At 38.8% G+C, this 24,213-nt stretch overlaps 1 protein-coding gene across 1 annotated transcript; it reads left to right on the top strand.

The window, feature by feature from the left end:
* The first annotated feature begins 282 nt into the window (after window positions 1-282).
* nhlrc2 (NHL repeat containing 2) lies at window positions 283-22,509 on the top strand. The gene is made up of 12 exons (XM_062443014.1): window positions 283-445; window positions 3,028-3,180; window positions 6,979-7,028; window positions 7,981-8,386; window positions 9,746-9,867; window positions 9,983-10,112; window positions 12,761-12,854; window positions 13,124-13,355; window positions 16,766-16,888; window positions 17,084-17,293; window positions 17,600-17,813; window positions 19,935-22,509. Exons 1-12 carry the CDS (start codon window positions 283-285, stop codon window positions 20,195-20,197), a joined length of 2,160 nt encoding a protein of 719 aa, XP_062298998.1. The 3' UTR covers window positions 20,198-22,509.
* The last annotated feature ends 1,704 nt before the right edge of the window (window positions 22,510-24,213 follow it).

Here is a 24,213-nt window from a genome sequence, read left to right as displayed (position 1 = left end):
ATATATGTCTTGAGTTTACCTAGCAAGTAGTTTTTGCGAAATCCTCGCGAGATTTGAACGCGTTGTTCTTTCAATGTACGAATTGTTTGTCATTGTACAAAATAATTATATTTCATGGCGAGAAAACTGTCTAATTAACGTTTGTTTGGGTTGAGGCACAAAAAACACTTGCTTAGGGTTAGAGAAAAATCATGGATTGTGTTTAAATCTATGACACTCTCACGAGATCTTTCGCAAATCTAGGGTTACCGCCCATACACATCCCTGGTTGTTGTTGGAAACATGGCGTCTCAGTGCAGCCTCTCCACCCTGTTTCCTATACAAAGTCAGCTGGATTGCGCCCTAGATGACGCCACGACACAGCAAGAGAAAGAAAATCTTGTCTACCAGTACCTGAGAAAACTAGACGAGAGACACGATCTGAAGATACCCGATTTCCAGACAGGTTAGACCATCATAAGTTCAGTTTGCCAACAACTCCATTTATTGTTAATACCGGATACTCTGGGTTAGTTAATGAACACTTGTGCTCTTTTCACATTTAATGACTTTTAATATATTTATATACACTTCTTACAGTATCACATTCCTGCTACAATTTGTCAATACCCAGACCAGCTGATGTCACAGTCAGAGAAGTTGCAACAAAAAGGTTTCAAAACTATTTGTAAAATGTCACAAATCATTCTCGTCGGCCCACCCCTTAAACTTAGATTTCCACTGAGCACAGAGAAAGTTTCCACATTCAACAAATGTATGTGAGACAGCCTTCAAATGTCAAACTGTGCACATACATCATTCTGCACAGTGAAGCTGTGGAGTGGGACTTTCAAAAGGAGCAGTGCCTCCTATGGTGTGTTTTGTTGCATTATTATAGCAACTTTGCACCAACAGTTTTGTTCTCATCACTTCATCACATCACATCACTGGGAAGCTACAGATCCATGTGGCTTTAAAGAAAAATGGTTTTCTCCTCATTTAAATGGTAATGCCTCACCAAGATACTCCCTAACAGTATAATACCTCTTATAAGGGTTAGTGACAAATAAGGGTTGGCAAGACGAGCAATTCAAAAATAGGTTTTCTAAAATGTACATTTTGTATTTTTTTTTTTGGTTTTATGTAATCTGAAATTACATTTGCACCATTTTTTTTTTTACCAAAAGTAAAGTTTACTGTAAGTTCCTGAAAATGTCAAATGGTGTGACCACAAAAATAAATAATAAAATAATAATAAAAATAAATATTAAATATTTTATCCACCTCCAGTGTATTTAAGTGTACTTATAAAAACTAATTTCTTCCTTTTAACATTTTGAAATGGTTCCTGATTTACTTGATTCACAGTAGCTTATCATAATTTTAATTATTGATTAATTTGTCAATTATTTTCTCTATTAACTAGTTGTTTGGTCCATGAAATGCCAGAAAATGGTGAAAAATGTTGATCAAACTGTTTTGTTTTGTCCACAACTGAAAAATATTCACTGAACTGTCGTAGAGAACTAAAGAAACTGGAAAATATTCACATTTCAGAAATTAATATAATAATTACAGAAGAGCTGCAACTAATCATTGCAGGGTTAGTTTGTTCATCTTATTTGCAAAGCAACAGTAATAACACTAATGACTCTCTTTTACAGCAGCTATAATTATACCATGATATGAATAGCATCGGCCAGTAATAGAAAAATAAAATGTGTTGCTAATGCCGTTGGCTGTAAAAAAAATAAACGTAATCAGAAGATTCAAATAGAAGTGACAGATAATTGATGGGACCCTCTGTCCATAGCAACAGGTTGAATTTTCCGTTAGGTGCAACATGTAGGCAATATCCCATCACACCAGTAGATGGTGATCTACAGTAGAACATCCAACAGCAGAATAAACAGGCCTGTATGGGGACCAGAACTGGGCCCTCAACCCCACCATGGTCACAACTGTACAGCAGACGTATGGTTTTCTATTTATGGAGCCGGTTTTTGCATGTATAATTTCATCTTTATCATTGGCTTAACATGAAGTCATCTATACTGTTTAACAGACTGAGGCACGACAGCAAAAAGGTATCTTGCCTTGATCAATGTATGTCTTTTGAAAGTTTTAAATTCTCCAGAACAGCAACAGGAGTGGTCAAAAAATGGGATTTTCCCTAAAGTATCCAATAGCTATCTCTTTTTTGAATAGTCAAAGAAACCTTTGACATGTCAAATATTTTAGATTTTTCCAGGTGCAATAATGTCCTCTACTCATAGACCTTAAATCAATCCCAGCCTTTTTTGAGGCCACACTAATAAGAAAGGGGTTGTGAGATGATTTGGGTGAGCATTACCTTATTTACGAATAAAACTTAATAAAACCATTTCACATAGCACATGCATCTTTTCATACACCAGACAAGACCTGTTAACATTCTCGGAACTCTTTTTATCATTTAACCTTTATTTAAACCAGGTCAAGTGATATCAAGATTAAGAATTTGTTTTTCAAAGGAGACGTTGCTGACCTCGGAAGCAGCACAAGTAAAGCAAAGAGTTTCAAACAGGCAGTAGAATATTCAGAATTAATAATAGGAATGCCATCTAAGAGATGTTTATCTGGAGGGAAGGGTATTATACTAAGCACTACATGCTGGATTTTGGTGCCCAGTGTACTGTAAAATATTGACGATGTGACAAACCTTATCAGAAACAATCTAGAGTTCATGTGAGGTAACCATGGAAAAACCCATCAGCCACGATGTTGATCTACAAAATTCATTTACGGCATTTAATAGCTTCATAACACTTCTGAAGCTGTGAGCGTTTCCAAATCATTGATTTGATCCATCAACTTTTCCAACTTTTTACCCTTTGTGACATGAACACAGTGTCAGGCTAGACGGGTACACCCTTCAGGCATTTTTGTGACTATTAACATCACCTTCCTATAGGACAGTGATGACCACTGTAAAGCATTTGCCGACACTATGGCTTCACATGATCAATAAGATGACAGTATCATTTTCCCCTGTGTGATTTTCTCCAGGCTTGGAATGGCTCAACACAGAGGGACCGCTGTCTTTGAACAAGGAGCTGGCCTGTAAAGTGGTGCTGCTGGACTTCTTTACTTACTGCTGCATCAACTGCATGCACATCCTGCCTGACCTGCATCAGCTTGAAGAGAAACGCTCTGTCAAAGGTATGGACATCTGCTTGTAAAGGAACAGTTCATGTCTGTGTTGGTTTTAAAGTGGTTGAGATGGTGCAATGCAAGTCAGAGAATCTTATATAGATCATTTAATATACATGAAGAAACTCCTACTGTATGTGAGATAATTATCGATTTACACAGTAGTGAACCTCCATCAAGTGGGTAAAAACTGCACCATTTCCCATCACCCTTCCAACTATTCGAATAAAGCAAAAGCAAAGCATTATGATAATACAGAATAACTTGATTTGTATTATGTTGTTAGAAAGCATCTGGGAAAACACAATTATCAGACCGATCCGAGCCAAGTGGCAGAAAGGAAAACTGGTGAACCTCATGTTTGTCTTTTATTTATTGGGTTGTGAATATTTCTCACATGATCAGTTGTGCTTTTTACTGTAAAATAATTTCACCGGATAGCCGAGAAAAATCAGGGTAAAATTAAATTGTCAAGTGTATATTTTCAAGCCTTAACCTCCTATGAAATACACCCTGCCTGTCAGTGGATTGGCTGTATCTACACAGAGCTATGACACATTGAAATGAAGTAGAGTAAAGCTGGCAGGTTGAGTTATGAATCAATCCCTATTTGCTATATTGTGCATAATATTCACTGCTATCATGTTTATGCCTCACTTTTTAATGTGTAATGTATCAACTTCATAAAACCATCAAAAATGTCAACAATGGAACAAAAACAAGTAGTGTCCAATGTATGTACCCTCATGCCTGTTTACTGCTCACTATAGAAAACATTCAGTGTATTACACAGGAAGTAGTGACTGAGAGAAAGAGAGAGTGATTTTAGACACAGTTTAACTGTACCCAGTGTCTGACTGCAAGGAAGAGAACGGTTTTCATTATCAATGTAGAATAGGTGGATTATGGTATGAAATAGCTAAAATAAGTAAGAAAAAGCTGATATTAGTGCTTGTGCTGAATTTCTTTACATCTGTAGGATTCAGGCACATCAGGCCTTCAAAAAGGCAGCAGCCTGTCAGGCCTAACTGAGGGAACAAATGTCCAGTGGTACCTTATTGTGTGTCATGCTGCGTCACAGAAACGTGTAAGTTCACTGGGCCAGAGAAGCTGTAATACATCAAGTTGTTGTGTTCTAAGTGCATGACGGCCCTTATCTCAGCTGTTAAGGGACGGGAACCAAAAATATGTCCAAGCTGCAGTGTCATTTAGTATGGGGCCCATAATTGTACCCTGTCGTACTTCACTGTATTGCTCTTTATATAGCATCTCCATGTAGAGCGTAATCACATCCGACTGACTCTGGCATCCTGCTGGCCCTTCAGGGGATCATCTGAGGAAGCTGTGCTGCTTGAAATTCTGTTGTGAGCCAGACAGGCCGCTGGGCACCCCGTGTGCACAGAACACACACGCTGCAGTTCCACCACACATTTATCGTACTTGCCTTATCTTTGGCACTGCTATGGGTACATTCTGTTTGCTGCTCTGGTCAGTGAGGTGTGGGAGCCACCCTGTCCAGTCACTCCCACAGTCCCCCCTCCCCCACTCCCCCACACCCACCTATCGTCACTGCAATCTGTGCCCGTACTCCTTGGCAGAGGCCATGGATGACGAAATCCGCTGCAGATTGTGTTTGAGGGCTTGGAATTATGTGTTTTTTTTTACTTCTGTTGAGGCTGGCTCATTGATGTAGTGTCCAATTGAGTCCATTTATGGAGGACAGAAGACTTTTTGTGTGCTTTATTGTCACCTGAAGTGGTCTGTGATGTTGCATAACAAAATGTGCATCATAAATCTAAATTGAAATGTGGACACTTTGACTGTTTTTGTGTGTGTGTGTGTGTGTGTGTGTGTGTGTGTGTGTGTGTGTGTGTGTGTGTGTGTGTGTGTGTGTGTGTGTGTGTGTGTGTGTGTGTGTGTGTGTGTGTGTGTGTGTGTGTGTGTGTGTGTGTGTGTGTGTGTGTGTGTGTGTGTGAGGGGGGTGCAGGATGTATAAACCTTAATTATAAAGTTGTTTTTCACAACCAGAGATTGGCTTCTGTTCTGTTAGTTTTACTGAGTATACTGCAGTTTCAGACTGGATCTAATTTCTTTGTAATCGCATATTTGTCTTGTATTTTAACGTCTTACCACCCAGTGTTTACCCACAGGATTATGGCACTAAACATTCTTGAACCACTTGTACTGTGAAAAGTGAGCTGAATATGAACATCTAATGTATGTGACAATAGATTTTTAAAAATCAGGTCTTTTTTGGTGAATGTGGTCATGCTCAAAAAGAACACCCGTCTGATCCGTTGTACAATGCATGAGAGAGTGTGCAATCAAAACCATCTTAAAGGATAGATTCACAATTTCTTAAGTCTGTCTTAAAACAATAGTCAGGGGACCAAAACAATATTAATACATGTCTGTCTTGCTGTAATTATTCCTCCTGTTCATGCTGGCCATAAAGAGATCCCTTCACAATGCATAAAATATATTTAAAAGTTCATTTGAAGCAGCTTGAGGCTTCAGGATCCAAATTAGTCAAATCAATCAATCAAATACAGTCTTTTTTAGTGACATTCAATCTTTTTGTTACAATCCTTCCACACAGCTGATCAGGGAAACACTGTTGAGTTACAAAGGGGTGGAAGAGGTTCACTTTATTTGTCTGACAAAGCTGAAGCCTCATCTCATCTTCAAATAAACTTTGAAATACATTTTTGCTCAAAACTGGGACTGTGGATTATGTCTCTCCCCTCACATACATTGTACGCACATTTGGAGGAAATCTTCCACGAACAGGAGGAATCATTACAACGAGCAAAACTGATGCTTCAGTGTTCATTTGGGCCCCTAAGTGTTGTTTCAAGACAGACTTGAAGAAATTGTGAACCTATCCTTTTAAACCATCTTATCTTTAAAGAAGTCTGGCAGTCCTACAATATAAGAAATCCTTGAAAACTTGAAATCTGACTGGTTTGGTGTTAAAACTTTAAAAACCCTGCGCAATCGAATCTAAATGGAGGTTGATGGATTCCATGCGAATGAAGTATTCCCAGAATGACGAGGTAGTTTGGACATTCCTGTCGCTCTACTCTGGCTCTGTTTACATACGGTATTGTGGAGCTTTTCATAGAAGGAATCACATGAGTACAAAAGTGACTGTGTTTCAATAGAAAGTCCTGTATTGGAAACACTGGCAGAGGAAACAGGAAAGAATACTTATCAGGATATCTGCTATGTTAGGCTGCTTAACACCACAAAAAAGTCATCTGAGCAGAGCATGCTGATCAACAATGTGTATTTTCGGCAGTTTTTAGGCCATCCAGTTGCATAACCTTGTTGAAAATCACAAATTGTAGCCAACGGCTCTCATTGTCTGCACAATAAGCGTAGTGTGAGGGATGCTCATGTACTCTCTTTGACATGACTGAGGCACTAATACATTTCTGAGAACATGGCTAAACTTTGTGTGTTGCTTTTGAGTCAAAGATCTGATAACTCAAGAATTTCCGTTTCTCAGTTGAAGATCACTTCCGTCTTCCTTCTGCTCCTTTTTACCAAATCCTCTGTGACATCTGTGTGTGTGATTGTGTGTGTGATGTTTGTGAACGTTATTGATCGAGCTTATGCAACTTGTTGACAATTACCATCACACATTTACTCAAAGTATAGGTTAGTGGAATAAATAGCAATATATTCGGTCATCATATAACCAAATTAACACACACATTTCTTCTTAATTGAGGGAATAAAGCTCAGAGCAAAATCATGTATTTACATTTTTTTGACTCCCTATCTTTTGCATCTCTCTCTTAGATGGACTGGTTATTGTTGGTGTGCATTCTGCTAAATTCCCCAATGAGAAGGTAAGCGTTTTCATCATCACTTGGCGCATGCTTCACCACATAATGTCCTTGCTGAATTTCTGTAACAGCCAAGTATCTACAAACATGTGTAACACTGTTACAATAAAGTATGATGCAGTCCTTTGCCAGTATAAACTGCTCTCTTTCCCAACGTGAGAAATCAAAGAGCGAAAGCATACACTAGTAAACCATCATGGCAATCTGATTTTAGCAGGTCAGACTATATTTTTCATGTCTAGAATGATTTTTGTTATCATTTTAAAACATGTGCTCCAATCTTTAGATAATCCTCTTGATGCTGTCAGTCTCTCTTTTCTCTCCTCTCTGTTTCATTCTTTATGAAGCCAGTGTGACTTAATACACCATGGCAGACTCATTTCCATTTTCCTATTGCTGTCTGTGGGGGAAAAGAATGCTTGATACACAAAGTCATGTCCCTTAGTTGTTGGACAGTGTTTTTTAAGGTGTTTTTTAAGGCACATTTCCAGCTAAGATCAAGTTATCTGCTGTAAAATTAAATGAATTTGGAAAGTTGTTGGCTCATTAGTTACATAAGCTTTTGTGTCTTGGTGAAATGATGACACATTATAATTTGTGCGGCTCTGTCTTTGGGCTTTCCATGTCCGCAAATAGTATTTGTAGTAGAGAAGGAAGAATGTGATTTCGCTAATATAATGACTGATTTTCATAATTGTTTTATACAATATGATGTGCAGTTATTTCTTTTAAAAAATGGGAAATCCGCACATAACACTGCACTACTTATTTATTTCATTTATCAACAAATGAAGATTTTGGTAAACAGCCTTCTCCAGGGTAAAAAAAAAGGAAAAGTCAGTTGTTACTATTGCTGACCCAACAGTAAGTATGCAGGGTTTCATTGAATAATAACACTTCAGCAGATTCACACACTTTTACTCATAGGTCCAAATTTGTCGCTTACTCTTTTAAGGTCCTGGACAATGTTCGCAGCGCCGTGCTTCGCTATGACATTTGCCACCCAGTGGTGAATGACAGCGAGGCGCGTCTCTGGCATGACCTGGAGGTGTCCTGCTGGCCCACGCTGGTCCTCGTGGGCCCGCGTGGAAACCTGCTCTTCTTCCTGGTGGGCGAAGGCCACCGCGACAGGCTGGTGCTTTTCACCGACTGCGCCCTCCGTCACTACGGGGAGCAGGGCCTGCTGAAGGAGCACACAGTGGGCATCAAGCTGTACCGAGACTCCCTGCCACCCAGCATCCTGTCCTTCCCTGGGAAGGTGGCTGTAGACAACACCAACAAGAGACTGGCCATAGCGGACACTGGGCATCACAGAATACTGGTGGTGTCTTTCACTGGGCAGCTGTTACACAGTGTAGGAGGTAAGAAAACCTTAATGCCTTTCATGTTTTAGTAAGCATAGAGTCATTATTTCTGAGTTGGTGGACATTTAACACCTTCAATTCTGAAACAATGTATTGCGATGTTCCAACCTCACTTCTAATCTATGCCATTTGAAAGAAAGAATGTACAGAACATACAGTACCAGTCAAAAGTTTGGACACACTTTCATATTCAAGGGAATTTGTATCATAGTATGTGACAATTTAGATGGATTGTGGATAAAAATGTTATTTTTGTTGTAATAATCTGTGAGAATCTTACAATATTTTACAAATATTGATATTTTTAGATAAGTCACATGCCTCAAAAACCCTCAGAGGAGCCACATGGTAGTCTGTGCTGTCCCCAGACCAACAGAGAGGTTGGCAGCAGCAGGGACTTGTACACACTGGGAACTGGCACTGACCTGAGTGTGGACAAGATGAGGGGGGAAAGTAATGCATGTATTTTTGTAGGTTGACCTCATCCCACGACACTTGTACTGTATAAGAAATTAAGACATTTATGTTTGCTTTAGAATTTCAAAACATGAAGCGCATCTTAAAATGGGAGTTATTATAAGAAATCGTTAAAAGAAATGTCATTATTTAACAGCGCATACATTTTTTTCTCTTTCTGTATTGACAAATGATGAGCAGTGGTTTACAAGGTTAAGTCCTCCATTTAACTCCTGAAACAGATCAAACCTCTCAGATATCCAGCATTCAGAATAAGCTCATGAGATTACATCGTCTACTGTCATACAATTAAATAATCAATCCACTTACAAAAATGAAAGTGCACCAGCTGTAAGCAGGGCTGGGCGATAGGGACAAAATCAAATATCATAATATTTTTGACCAATTACCTCAATATCAATATTGCAATAACATTGTAAGGATGTCTTTTGAAAAGATTTTTTGAAGAGATTTTTGATAAATAATTATCAGTAATGTGTGAATGAAAGATAAATACTTTTTAAAATAGAGTATGTGAGTTACAGTTGGAACTGCTGTTCCTTAGTAACTTTCAATGTCCAAAACTCACTTCATTAGGCAATTACCACAAGTAATTGTTTGAGTATTTTGGATATGCCTCACAACATCATTGATAAATACCTGAACATGCTGAATATGAATATACACATATTTCCCTGCAAAGCTCTAATCTGACAGCTCAGCAGAGTTGGTGATCTACTAGAATTGTAGTCAGTTTATTTGTCGTGTTCACATCCTTCAAAACCAGCCGACCAATAAGCTTTGATCCATTTACTTAGTATGGAAAAATGATGAATATCTGGAGTTAAGACGACCTACAAAACTTTTATAATATTAATGGGGCTCTCACTACTTTCACAGGGCCTGAAAGTGGGAGACAAGATGGCGACCTGTCTGAAGCGTCCTTTAATTCCCCTCAAGGATTGGCCATTAAAGGGGACACGGTGTACGTGGCTGACACAGAAAACCACCTGATCCGAAAGGTTGCGCTCTACGCTTGCTGTTAAAATGGTCATATTTTTGTAATTAAAATGTATCTCTTTCTGTGTATGTCTTTATATTTTCACCTTCCTGTTTGTGCTTGTATCTGTCTGTCAGATTGACCTATTAGAGGGACGAGTCAGCACCCTTGCTGGAGTAGGTGTTCAAGGCACAGACAAAGAGGGTGGAGCCATGGGACCTCAACAGCCAATCAGCTCTCCTTGGGATCTAACATTTGGCTCTGCCGGTGAGTCCTGTAGCGAGGTCCAACAGGGATTTGAAGGTCCACGTTTATATTATCGTTTATATTAAGGTCGACACTATATTGTCTTAAGCCTCGATGCCTGTTCTTGCTGATGGAGTCCCTGCTAATCCGCTGTTTGTATTCTTTCCACATTGCACCTTTTTAGATAAGAATACAAACAATGTATACATTCCTTAGAGAGAGGTCAGTCCCATCCTTCCCTCAGGCATAGTCTCACTGCTTTGCAGGTCAGAGTTCAGTCAGATTGAGCTGCACAACAGGAAATTACTCAACCCCCGTCTTCCTTTGAAAAGACGAGGGTGTGGATTCTGGTGTGATCACACCTTTTAGAGGGATTATTTGCACCTTGCATAATCGGTGCAAGTCCAGTGTACACCAAAAATGTACACAGACCATTAAAGGTTTTTTTTAGGTGGGTTGGATTTGTTTTTCAGATGATATTTCTGAACCTAATGACCTAGAAGAAGTGCACAAATAAAACAATATGTTTGGGGGTACTCAGAGGCGTATAGAAAATTGAATGAGTTTAGTGAGTCATTGTGAGAGACTTTTTAATCTGTAAGATTTAAATCATGGGGGGAAACTCAAAAGGCCTCATGTTAGTTCTACAGAAGCAGCTTGAGGATAAAAATCAACAATCATAAATGGAAACTTTGCAAGTCACAAACTTGCCGACAAGGTCTTTAATATTCTCACAAAGTAATCTCCACTTAAAAATCAAAGCTCAATCCATCCTAACGATTTGCTTTATTATTTTGCCAGAGGCATTCAGAGTTCTTCTATTATTAATCTTTTTGTACCTTGCAGAGCCTTTTTTTTATCAAAGTAGAAAGCTTTTTCAAACTCATCTTTTTAAATCTCTTAGACTTTTTATCACTAAATATTACTGTATTGCTATCTGTGGACATTTTAGTCTGTAAAGATTTGTTGTCATACATACAGATGCGTCACCTGCAGAGCTCAGACAACAAAGGCTATTTTTTGGTTGAGAAGAGCACAGTGACAGACACAGTCTTTAACAAGTCTTGTAGGTTCTTGTTAATTTTCTTACTCTGCAGTTAAGGGTGGTATCTAATAGAAATGCAAGTTAATTATGCAATATACCAGCCTAATTGTTTTTTGGCTTTTTTTTCTTTGCATTTTGCACTTCAGAAGTGTCCTAGGATCAGACCTTTAGGGGGGCTCAGCTCCTAATGAGAATTTTACATACAATGCGCTGCAAGTGTTCAAACCCCCTGCTAACTTACACACTTTCAGTGGATAACGTAAATTACAACAAGAAATATAAATACATAGTACTAGTCTACTATAATGTATGATAATAATGAAAAATAAATTAATTTTTAGGTTAAAAAATACAATAATTTATTTATTTTTAGGGGTGCTGGGATTCAATTTAGGGGTACTTGAGCACCCATAAAAAGGGTCTAAAATCGCCCCTGATACAAGCCATTCTCAGTGAATTATGTATTTGTTAAAGATGCAATATTACAGATTCAAGACTTCTCACTATTTCACAATAGAAAGATTGCAAACAAACTCTTAGTTTAAGTTATTAAGTCATGGTCATATATTTTTCTTGCTGTGAGTTAAAATTGTTTACTATTAGGCTTGTAATACTTGAGCACGTGTTGGACTGTTCGTCTGACATTGTGTACTTCTTTAAAGCAAACAAAAGATGAAAGTTTGCATCTAGACTAGGTGGTTTACTCTCCCTACTGTACTCATCAGCAGTTTACATTTTAGAACAGGTGTGGTGATTGAATGATCGATCATAGTCAATCATAGTGAATTTAAAGTACAGACATTACGTGGGCCATTAGCGCCATTATTTGGCTGTTGCACTCGGCCTAGAAGCAGGAGGTAATCAGTCCTCGTCAGAGATTTTGCACAGATATGATGGATGATGCAACCTGCTGTTTTGAAACATCACCACATGGTCTGAGGATGTGCTATCAGACCTTTAACTCCACTAACATTATCCTCTGAGAGTACATCCAAACACTCATTGCATATGCATGTTTTATTCACCATGTTGCATGAATAATTAAGCTCACCCAATAAAGAGCAGCCCTGCACCTTTTGAACTGTAAAATATTACAGTTGACATTGAGGCACTGAGTCAGGTGTTGGAGTTGTCAAATGTTTCTGACAGTCCAGCAGATGTGATGAAGAAGGGCTGAGCTCAGTGCTGCATTAAAAATACAACTGAGATACTGTACGTCTGTAAGGGTTGTGTATATGTCATGATGTCAGGCTTGTCTCTGCTGTGTGCATCTGAGGTGGCACATGGCCTTTGTCAAACAGACTGCCTTCACTTAAACCTGCATAGTGGCATTTCTCACTCATAAAAACTGCTTTGCCTTCACCAAACAATCACAGCAAAGTGATATGCTTTCAGATATAAACAGATATCTCATTTTAATAGTATAAAAATGATGAATATATTCATTTTGCTGTTATAAAAATGTAATTAAAACTTTCCAAAAATGACTTTTCCCCCCTTCAGAACAAATAGTAACACAACATCTGGTTGATATTGAGGGTGACTGGTAGACAGCCAAAAGCAGGGACAAAAGTGTCCTGGTTCTTAACTCAAAGTGTGTTTTTATGTGTAATTGCATGTATAGGTGGTGTTGAGGAGAATTTGCTGTGGATAGCCATGGCAGGGACCCACCAGATCTGGGGTTTGTTCCTAGCAGATGGGAAACTGCCAAAAGGAAGGTGAGAGACTGCTACATGACCACCATGGCCACTTTGCAACTGCCAACCTTCAAAGCCATTAATAACTCTTCTTTAAGAATATAAGCACATGCTTTTAATGCCAGTTTTATAGCGAAGATTATATGAGTAATCGCCTGTGGTTATGTAAGAACATATCCATGTTAACCACAAATACATATTTTCAGGAGAGGGGAACTCCATCATGATATCATCTAACTAATATCCCTAACATTTGCTGTGTCATTATTGAATATTTGCAACATAAACAGTGAGTCCAAGGCTGGAACGTGTGTGCGATGGGCAGGCAGCGGCAATGAGGAGAACCGAAACAATGCCTATCCACACAAAGCAGGCTTTGCACAACCTTCAGGCCTGGCCTTAGCCCCAGAGGAGCCCTGGAGCTGCCTGTATGTGGCCGACAGTGAAAGCAGCACCATCCGCACGGTGGCACTGAAAGATGGAGCCGTCAAGTTGCTGGTCGGGGGAGAGAGAGACCCACTGGTGAGTGTACAACAGTTGATGGTGGATGAGTTTATGGTTGGAATTACTTGTTTATCAGAACTAATTTACTGCTTTCTATCTCTTGTATCTGATTCTTTAAGTGTATTTCCTTCTTCCAAAGTGGTTTATAACAATTACAAGAAGAAGAAAGGACAAGCGCTAAGTGAATCACACATGGCTATCCCTCATTGGTTGATTTTAAGGCTCACTAACTCTCCCATACCTAGCAGTTACTGACAATATTTGCTATTTGTTTTTACTTTCATTTTTAATGTTTATGTAATAGGATAATTCCTTATCTAATAACATTGAAGAAAAGATCAAAGTCTTGGTAGGGAAAGTGAAAAGGCAGCTACTTGCTCCTCCCTCATTAACACCACTGAGGTACCCTTTAGCAAGGTCCTTAACCCCAATCAGTTTGTGGTTGTACTGGGCAGCTTCCAGGTGTCAATGTGTTCCTGCAAAAGAGAGGCTTCCTCTCAGTGAAAGTTCCCTAAATTAATAAAGGTAAAAACAAAAAGAAACAATGCAGTGAACATCAGCTTGTAAAGATGTTGGAGAAAATCAAAAGACATATGTGTACATGCAGTCCAAATCTCCTCAAGCATTACCTTCAATAACAATCTGTTTTGTGCCTCTGCCACTATTCATCAGCAGCAGACACACACTGTAAAACCTGCACATTAATCTACCCGCTTGGACAATTATGAAGAAAAATGTTGCACAAAGCTTTGGATAACTCTTCGGCAATCACAAGGTTTCAGGGCTGTGTTTCTATAGATAGAAGATATTGATTTAAAGCCATAAATAAACACAGTGTCTCTTGTTTGTTGCTGAGCCTGAAACAATTTTTGATAGTTTTTTTATGTCTTAACAGCCTTTCTGCTGTAGTTTTTTCCCCTGCCACATTGGTGTATTTTTGGAAAGTCCCAAGTGCTCAAAGCTCATAGTCACCCATGAGAATGGAGAGTAATTAACTGGCCAGTCATATACAGTTTATGCAACATGGCTGTGAGCCAGCAAAAATCATTATTAGAAAGTCTAACGCCTGTAGACCCATAAGTTATTAATGACAGTGAATTTAAAAAAAACTAATACGATTGAAGCTGTTACAACTAAATCCCCGTCTGAGGTGTCATTCATATATTTACAGTGTTATTAGCAACATTTGCATCAGTATATGTTGTGTCTATCCATTGATGCACCAAACCCCTCCTCGATTACTGGCCTCGTACAAGTCTTTTTTTATACTGTAAAGTCTTCTATTCATTACAACCTCTCCATTGATTTCCAATTGTCTGCCATGCTCTAGAAGAGTGTAGAATTTGATTAATGATAAACTGTTAAAAGGCCATTTGTAAAGACCATGAATCATTTGTACTTGTAAAGATAGAGCTCTATCCACTGTTTATCACAGTGTTTTAGTCAAATTAGTGGCTCCATGAATGACAATGCTGTAAAGTCAGATGGTATGTCTGTTGGGCGGGTTCATTACTTTTGTCCTGACTGAAATATCTCAACAATTACTGTGGATGGATTGCCATGAAATTTGGTTCAGACAGTCATGGTCCCAAGTCCTGGTCCCTGTTAGTTTTTCTTTAGTGTCATCACGAGGTTAGCATTTTTAGCAGGTTTGTAGTGATGGATAGTGATGAATTTGGTACAGATGTCTTTGGTGCCTAGAGGATGAAACTTAACGACTTTGGTGATCGCCTGATTTTTCTTCTAGTGTTGCCAGCTGTTTGGCTTATCTATTGAAATATCTCAACATCTGCTGTACAAATTTTGTACAGATATCTATGGTTCCTAATGCCTTTTGGTGAACCTCTGGCTTTTCCTCTAGTGCCACCATCAGATTGACATTTGTGGTTTAGAGTCATAAGTTTCAACAACGTTTGAATGGATCACCATGACATTTTGTAGACATACATTCACACCCCATTTGAATGAATTGTAATAACATTGGTGATCCCCTGACTTCTTATCCAGCACCATCATCTGGTCCAAATTTGACTTTGTCCAATATTTGGCTTTATGACCAAATCAATGCAAAACTAATGACATTCCCTTCAGCCTCAGCTCGACATTGTGCTTGGTGCTAAATAGCAAATATGAGCAAACTTAGCGTGCTAAGCAAAAATGGTCATCATTGTAAATATTATACCTGCTAAACATCAGCATGTATTCATTGATATTGTGATATTGTTAGCATGCTGATGTTAGCATTTAGCTCGAAGCACCACTCACAGGGCTGCTAACATGGCTGTCAAATCTTGATCTTGTTTTTATCAGTTTTTTTCAATAAAGCCTTTAAAATACCTGTTTACCAAATAAAAAGCTGAGAGGCAATAGGTCAGGATCAGTAGGTAACAGTGTAGAGGCAGTGCGTGTTATGTTTCAGGACCACCAAATACATTCTTCTGCCTTCATAGTGTAAGCATTTAATTTCCTCTGAGGAGAGAATTCACTTTTCTGCTAATAAATGCATCCCAATCAGAAACTAGGATCGCATTCCTGCAGCAAAGGTGAACATTTGAGCACAAGTGAACCCTCTGGGATTCACTTTCAGCTGCTGTTGTTGAGTGAACTCTGCAGCTGTGGTGAGTTATTGAGCCATAGAGAATCATGAGACCCTTAATAAGATTGTTATCTAGGTTTTTTTGTTGTTGTTTATTGAGCTGAGTGATACAGAGAGTAAAGCTACTTATTTCAATTCTTCCCAATTTCTCACAAATTGGTTGAAGATTGGCTGTTATAGTAATTTATCAATTTGGGACATGTTGGCCTGAAACAAACTGTAGCTCTAAAAATATATTTTAACTCTATTTGCTAAATTTGGCTTCTGTCACTTTTGTGGAAAACATTTAGAGATGTTGTTTTTAAAAGAATTTCTCTCACATAATCAGAATGTGTTCCACTTTGTAGTATTTCATTGACATTTGCCATTAATGTACTTTTCCTAGAAACTTCTTGAGAATGACACATCCAGCTATTTTTGCTACAGCTCCTCTGTGATTCAGAAACTGGTGTGATTCAAAGATATTGTCGTATTTCTGGTGTCTCGTATAAATGTGGAACATTAATTCTTGTGTTCTGGTTCTTGTGTGAATTATTCAGAAACGCTTCAGATAATGAACCCCAATGTCGCTTTCATGTTCTTATTTCAAGTTTAATGCTGCTGGAAACTGATCCTTTTCAGTATATGTGAATGGCCTCAGTTTGTAATTTCAGAAGAAAGCCATTTAACTTGATGATGGATAAAGAGCCTTTTCTCAGTCCAAAAATGCTTTAAGTGTTGTTAGAGGTGTTTCACAAATTTGGATGGGACCTTAAAAGGGTCACAAGTTAGAGTTAGGCCTTTTTATATCTCCATTTGATCTGCTCTGAACATTTTGTCTTTTTCGAACCAGAACCTCTTTGCTTTCGGGGATGTGGATGGAAAGGGGGTGGACGCAAAGCTGCAGCATCCGCTCGGTGTTGCCTGGGCTCCCGAACAAAGCCTGCTCTATGTTGCCGACTCCTACAACCACAAGGTAATGGCTGTATGTCACAAGGCTGTGGTTCAAAGCTGAAGCGATGCTTCTGTCGTTATAATGAGTTCCTTTAGGTTGTTGAGTGGACACACAAAGCTTTTATCTCCTTTTGATCACACAGGGGAACATACAGGAGTTGACCATCTTTTAAATAACCCCAGTTATGTTTTTTTTGTTTTGTTTGATTGTGTTCAGATTAAGGTGTTGGATCCAAAGACAAAGCAGTGTATCACAGTAGCGGGGACCGGTGAGGCTGCAGATACACTGGGTCCTGAATTCAACAAGTCCTGCTTTAATGAACCTGGAGGAATCTGTGTCGGTGCCGGTGGAAAGCTTCTCTATGTTGCTGATACCAACAACCACCAAGTTAAAGTGCTCGACCTGGACTCCAAGACTGTCTCACTGGTCAGACCTGTGTGTGTGTGTGTGTGTGTGTGTGTGTGTGTGTGTGTGTGTGTGTGTGTGTGTGTGTGTGTGTGTGTGTGTGTGTGTGTGTGTGTGTGTGTGTGTGTGTGTGTGTGTGTGTGTGTGTGTGTGTGTGTGTGTGTGTGTGTGTTCATATTTTGTGCGTGTCTGTAATTAATCTATTCTAAAAGCTTTTTTACTAGAAATGGATAAAAGAATAGAAGGAAAGGACATTTTCCTTGATGTGACCATAGCTTTCTCCTTGCTCCTCATGAATCCAAACACCCAAATCTTTCTCCTTTCCAGTTCCCCATTTCCACGGTCTGCACAGACTCAGCACCTACAAAGCCCTCAGGTCCTGCCAAAGCCCCCACGTTGCCTAAGTCGGCTGCCAAGAAAGAGATGCCACCAGTAGCAGTGTCTGTGGGCCAGACTCTCGCTATGTCACTCACGCTGTTGCTTCCAGAAGGAACCAGACTCACTGACGAGGCCCCCAGCTTCTGGGCTCTCTCTGCTGAGGGTGAGAGGACGTTCAATCATTGTCACAAAATGTTTTACGCAGATTTATCCTCTAAGTACATTTGACTTCATACCCATGAAAGGCATCTTCAGGTATCGGGTAATCATTTTGTCAAAAGATCGTACACTCGTCACATGAAACTTGAAAAACATCAGCTGGCAGACGTTGATTTCTTTCCCCTGGTGAAGTTTACAAAGCAGAGGGATTTAAGTGAGATGACAGGCAGGAAGTTACAGTGAAATCAGACAAATCCTATTTCCACACTTAAGGAATTGGCTGCTTTAGTGAATGTGCTGTCAGCTGCCAAAACTCAAGGCAGGGGTCTGCTGGGAAAAAACTATTTGTGAGAAGTGACGTCTGACAACATCAGAAGGCCGTTCCATGTGGCCACACTTGAAGGCAGTGTGAAGGGCCACAGAGAGGGGCATGCGATAATCATTTAAATGCAGCGATAACAGTGTACACTTTGGGGAAATCTTTCCTGAAAAGCATTCATAGTGCTGAGTTACAGAAATAGTGGAAGGAGTGAAAGCTTAAGAGAGAACCTCAAACCAAGCTTACTTTATCACCTGCACACATCCAACCAGTCGCAGCTTGGAGTTCCCTTAAATTCTAGCATTATGAAGGTCTGCAGGGCGGGGTTTCAAATGCCATTCGACTGTTTTCTTTCATGACAATGCACATTAATCAACATTTCTGACTTCCAGAAGTCAGAAATTCAGACCTTTAGCAAACTGTTCTGAAACCAATGAAGTGCCATAAAGCTAGCAATAGCAACAATATCAGCATTCTCAAGACAGTGCACAAGCCAACAGGAAACAGTAAAACATTACTACAATAATAACTTTTGACATATGCAGAGCAGCAGAAAACAACAAAAGATACTGATAAAAGTGATAACGAGTGCCTTCATGCTAAGCAAACAATGATATCATGAAAATCATATTTAGGAAATACATCCGTTGATAAATTGTTTGTTTGTTTTTTCAAATCAATTGCATGCTTTGCAGAAGTTATGTTTCACCTGTTTGTGTAGCCAGAATCCCATTTGTAGTCACTGTACAGCCGAGTACATTCTCCCCCTGAGGGCCCACGCCTGGGATTTATAGTACTCAGCTGGAGGATGTAGGAATACTTACATCAGTCAGGGACTCCTAAAGGCACCATTTAGGTAATATATGGTCTATATGATTGAATATATGAGTTATTTACAATTCAGAAATCTTTGTTCAGTGACAGTATAACAGTAGTCTGTCCCTAAGGTAGAGTGTGAAGAGATTGGAGATGATGTGCTAGTGAGGGTTGATGGTCTGTTCATTAGGTTTGGAACAAAAGTGTTTCCATCATTCTGAGCGATGCAGCATGCAGTCAGCGGTATCAGTGAGCTATTTTTAGAACATTTTGATAAGAGGACATGCCTTGGTTCACATAATTAGCTACCAGGCTATGTTACGTGATCCACCACTGTCCGATTAAAACCAGTCTAGACTTAGGTTGATCGGATCAGTGCAGAGGCAGGAATTTTAATGGATCAAGTTAGAAGTGCACGCCAGATCTTAATTTTTTTTAGTGGCTTTTTAGAAATGGCTTCCCTGGGACCTCATGTTAGGCATCGGCTTCATTAATCACCACTGGCATGAAACTGACAGTCTCGCTGGTTTAATATTTTCTCACAGCTGAAGTTCCAACCTTTTCTTTTTCAGCTTTCGTTTATCTTTCACCGCTCCCGTCTTTTAAGATGTGTATTTGTTTCTATAAATATCCTCTGTGATGCAGAGAATTCATGCCCTCACCTCACTGTATCTGATTCAGTGGGGTTCTTTGGGTGAGGGATATTTTAGAGCACTCCATTTAGCTTTGCTGTGTAACGACCTAGTGCACTGGGTACACCATGCCATGCTCAACAATACATTCAGATAGCAGACAGACATTCTTATACAGACTCATTCAGAATACGGCACATTGTGACTGCTGCATTTGTGAATCACCACATTGCAAAAGCATTTTTCATCTTAGCTTTTAGGGTAAAACTTGAAATTCCTGTGTTATCCAGATTGCATCAGACATTTTGTCCCTTTGACACTGTTAACACGACGCATTTCTGCTTCCTCTTTTTCACAGGTAACGAGTGGCTGCTAGACAGTCAGGTAGTCACTGGTGACATTGCGGATCTGTCGAAGCCACTCTACATCTCAACCAAACTCCCAGCAGCTGTAAAGGACTCAAACAACTCCCCATGCCTAACTTTGAGTGTGTGGGTGTACTACTGTATGGAAGCAGGTAAAGCCTGTATGATGAAGGCAGCCTCCTTCACCCAGCCTCTTCAAATAAGTACCAGCCCCGGAGAGAAAGAAGTCACTGTAGCATTGGCTCATGCCTTCTAAAGCCCCATCTCTGTATTAGTCACAACAGCCACAGAAATCAACACCCTCTGTAGCATTGACACGTCACTTTTCCTTCAGGCTCAGCTAGCTCAGACCCCTGTTGTGTGCACACCTCTGGAAGAAGAAAGCATAGATTGTTTCTGACGGAGCTGTCACTTTCGAGAAAAAAAGCAATTCTTACAAGCCTGATTTTCGGGGGAATATCAGTTTAAAAGGCGCTCTATGAAAAAGTGCACATCAAAGCTGTAATGTCATTGACCTTGTGTGACAGTTATTGATAAGAACGCAAACATCTCCTGGCATGCAGCAAACATTACTGCAGCCTAAAAAATACATCTATATAATATATGATTTATGCAAAAAAAAATTAAAAGGACAAGCTGCACTGACTAATTGTGTGTTTATGGAAAGTCTTGTTAAAAAAAACTGATTACATACTAAAAATAAAAAAGCAACTTTGTAGATTTAATGAGGAACTAAGAAATTATGATAATCGAATCAGCAGGTGGTGATGATGGCGTCAGTGATGATAAGAGGAATAGGAGTAGGAACAGGTTTTCTGTCATTTAATGATGTTGCGGTTGATTCCAGATATATAAATATATAAAAAGCGAAGCCTATGATTAGCTTCACATTTTCACCTGAACCACCAGCTGGATGTGAATTTCAAAGACTATTTACATTCAGATGCTGTCAACAAATTATTATCGAAAGATTCCTGCTTTTTAAAAATTAGTGGAAGCTTTCTGTTTACGATTGAAACTATTTTTCAACCTAAATTAAATGTCCATGAATGCCAGGAATAAATAAACAGTAGGAATAAAAAGGGGGCATGTCTAATGGAGCTGATAAGTAATTCAAACTTAAAGAAAGAACATTTTATTCTGCCTCTGCTCACACAAGCGTTGTTTATGAATGCTAATATCAGGTTGCTGCCATTTTCTCAAACATATGATTTTGAAAATCCGTCTCGAATCATGTCTTTGATCTCCGTCCAGGGAAAAACTGTAGAAGTGAGGAAATGACATGAAACTTGAGTCCTTATACCATTATCTATGCAGAGACTCTTGTCTCTCTTATTCTCGTTAATATATATTCATGTCTATATGTCTTACTTGTTTCATTCACATCTTCAATTTTTTTAAATAATATATTTCATATATATGTGTGGGGTTGTTTAGTTTGCACTCTGGTTCAACGGTGCCTTCAGGCACACTAACCAAGCTTACATAAATATTTGTCTGCGTACAGTATGTGTCACCACAGACCAAGCAGTGTAGTTTACGAAGTTCACAGTCTCTGTATAACTGATTATACTTTTGATTATTATTATTCATGACACAATGAGCCCTTTTGACCATAAAATACGACTGTTATCTAAGTAATGAATAAAGTGCCTGTTTTTCTAACCTCTTGTGAACTGATGACACCGACTGACTGCTGCTTGTTCCACACACTGTGGGTTATTGTATTAAAAAGTATTTTAATGTTTCCTGTTATTAGAATCTCTCCATCGGGCATTTATAGACTTCATCTTCACTCCACAAAGGGAACATAATATAAAAGAGATGCTCTGACAATGAGTTACTGTAATATGTTGTCTGTTTTCTTGTGTATGATTCTGTTATAATGTGGAAGTCATTTCCCCTGATTGGTTTTCAGAGTTATGAGTTGTTGTCCGAAAATGGGCCTGAGACTACTTTGATTATCATTGCTGTCATCACGTCTGATAACGTAATTGTGCCTGTCAGACTGTTTTTATTTGGTTTCACTCGGCCCAAGTGCCTTGCAAAAGGGGTATTATGGTGTGACACTTTAACAATATCAAAAGCAATAACAACATGTTTCCATAATGGGAGTAATGTTTTATTCCCACAAGTTATTTATTTCAGATGAACTATGTAAGTTTAGCGCGTGTGTTTTCTTAGCTCTGTTATCCCTCTGGCATGTTTTCAATTACTTGTAATGAGCTTGAACGATTGCTTGTGGCCATTAAGACATTTTGTTCTACCAACCCTCATTTGATTTCTTCTCACTCTGCCACCTTTTTAGGCACACCTTGGCATGCGTTTAACTTCAGTGGTACCTTGTTAACGCTTTAAGAAAAGGAAAACCAATAAAACATTTTTATTTAGTCTATTTTGTATGTGTGTGTGTTAAAGGTTAGGTTTCCTACAAAGATCTGTGTGACTACCGTTCCATAAAATTCTTAAGTTTCCTGTTGCGTATTTCCAGAATTTGAGAATCAGGACACTTACATTTTTATCATATCTTACATAGCATACAGAACTGCATTCTTTCAATTTAATTGAATTATGCTTAGCTAATGAGCTAGCTGCTTCATAGATTTGTCACCAAACCAGGTTACGTGTGAGCTGACCTTAGATGATAGACTCCAGAACATGCAATAAGTATCTCTCATTAGTCTTATTCCCTTTTACCAGAAGCTGCACATTAGCCTCATTTTTACAATGGAAGTTTTGGTCCTAAATAATGGGGACGCTGAGTTAGTTCGATTCCCGGCTCCTCCGATCCGTATATCAAGGTGTCCTTGAGCAAGATACTGAACCCAAAATTGCTTCTCATAGCTGTGCCAGCAATGTGTGAATGTATGTGCATTAGATTACATCCTGATGAGCAGGTTGGCACCTTGATTGGCAGCCTCTGCCATCAGCATATGCATGTGTGCGAATTTTTGCATGTATTATAAAAGCATTTTGAGTGGTCGGAGGACTAGAAAGGTGATATAAAAATGCAGTCCATTTACCAAGTGCAGTCCAAACTAAATCACAGATAATAGCCCTACATAAGCAATTCTGCATTTTTATGATGAAGAGAAGCCAAGTAGATTGAAATCTGATGTTTTTTGGTACTTAAAGCCCCTTTGGCAAATTTGTGATATCAGGCAATATAAATAAAAATTGACTTGACTAAGTGAACTATGAATTGTGTGTCAGAAAGAGTGACTGTGTGATGCCTTTATACTCCACAACTGTCATTTGTTTTTTTCACCCAACACTTTCTATACTGTGAGGTATTATGAGTACTACAGCCTGAATTTAGTTTTGCCTCTAAAATAAAACATGAATTGAATGTAAAACATTGCCCCAGCTAGGCAAGCTGAACCACAAGAGAAAAAGAAAACGAATCAGGTTGGTGTTTTTTTTTTATTATGGTTTATGAGCCATAGGTTTTATTGAAAAGTAACCTCAAATTACTACAAGTCAAAAAGGTGCTGCATCCCAAAAAATAGTTTAAGAAATCAAACATCCTGTTTATTGGTTCCTTTTATCGGCACATAAAACACACAGGGGAAAAAAGTCTCCCATGAATGAGGTGATGGAGGACAATACACTTTTTATGGTGCAATACACTTAGAGGTTAAAGCTGGTGATATTTTGTGGTTTTTTATGCTCTTGTCTCTCAGTGCTCAGTGCAGTCAGCCCTAAGCTCATTTGTTACTCCTGAAGATGTGGACTAAATCCTTAAAAACAGGTCACAAATATATAATTTGGTTCACTTAAAAGGTTCAATAATTTCCTATAACTGCTGAGGACTGTCGGTTTTAGCAAATGTTACTCAAACATAAGTAAAGTGCATTTGTATGATATTGCTTTCAGCTGCAGGTATAATTGAATACAGAGTTTTTATAACAGCAGGACGTGTGTGAGACTGATTTCAGATAAAATTCAGTGCCTGTGTTCATTATAATGAAGGAACATGTCACCCAGTGCAACATTGTGACTCACTAAGGGTTTTTAATAGATTTAGGACAGTATTCTGTTGCTCTATGACACAGTGGAGTAATCTGTATCAGGTTTTATATGCACAGATAATACCTGTTAGTAGGATTAATTCATTGTTAGTTTTGATTTTAAAAAATTTGAATATCATCAGACTATCGTCTTGGAAATTGGATATTGTTATATTATGATATGGCATTAATGTTGTGTTAAAGGCTGCTTTACAGTCAATTTGAATTTACCAGACTGTTTTATCTGTTCTATTATTTGTGT

The sequence above is a fragment of the Scomber scombrus genome, chromosome 21 (assembly GCF_963691925.1).
Source record: "Scomber scombrus chromosome 21, fScoSco1.1, whole genome shotgun sequence".
In the NCBI taxonomy this organism is placed as follows: Eukaryota; Metazoa; Chordata; class Actinopteri; order Scombriformes; family Scombridae; genus Scomber; species Scomber scombrus.
The sequence above is the reverse complement of the archived record's forward strand: the minus strand, read 5'-3'. Positions and strand labels throughout refer to the sequence as shown.

Coding starts and splice junctions, on each gene's coding strand:
- nhlrc2 (XM_062443014.1), top strand. CDS start 283: ATGGCGTCTCAGTGCAGCCTCTCCACCCTGTTTCCTATACAAAGTCAG. Junction 8,387..9,745: donor GCTGTTACACAGTGTAGGAG/GTAAGAAAACCT, acceptor CTACTTTCACAG/GGCCTGAAAGTGGGAGACAA. Junction 10,113..12,760: donor TCTAACATTTGGCTCTGCCG/GTGAGTCCTGTA, acceptor TTGCATGTATAG/GTGGTGTTGAGGAGAATTTG.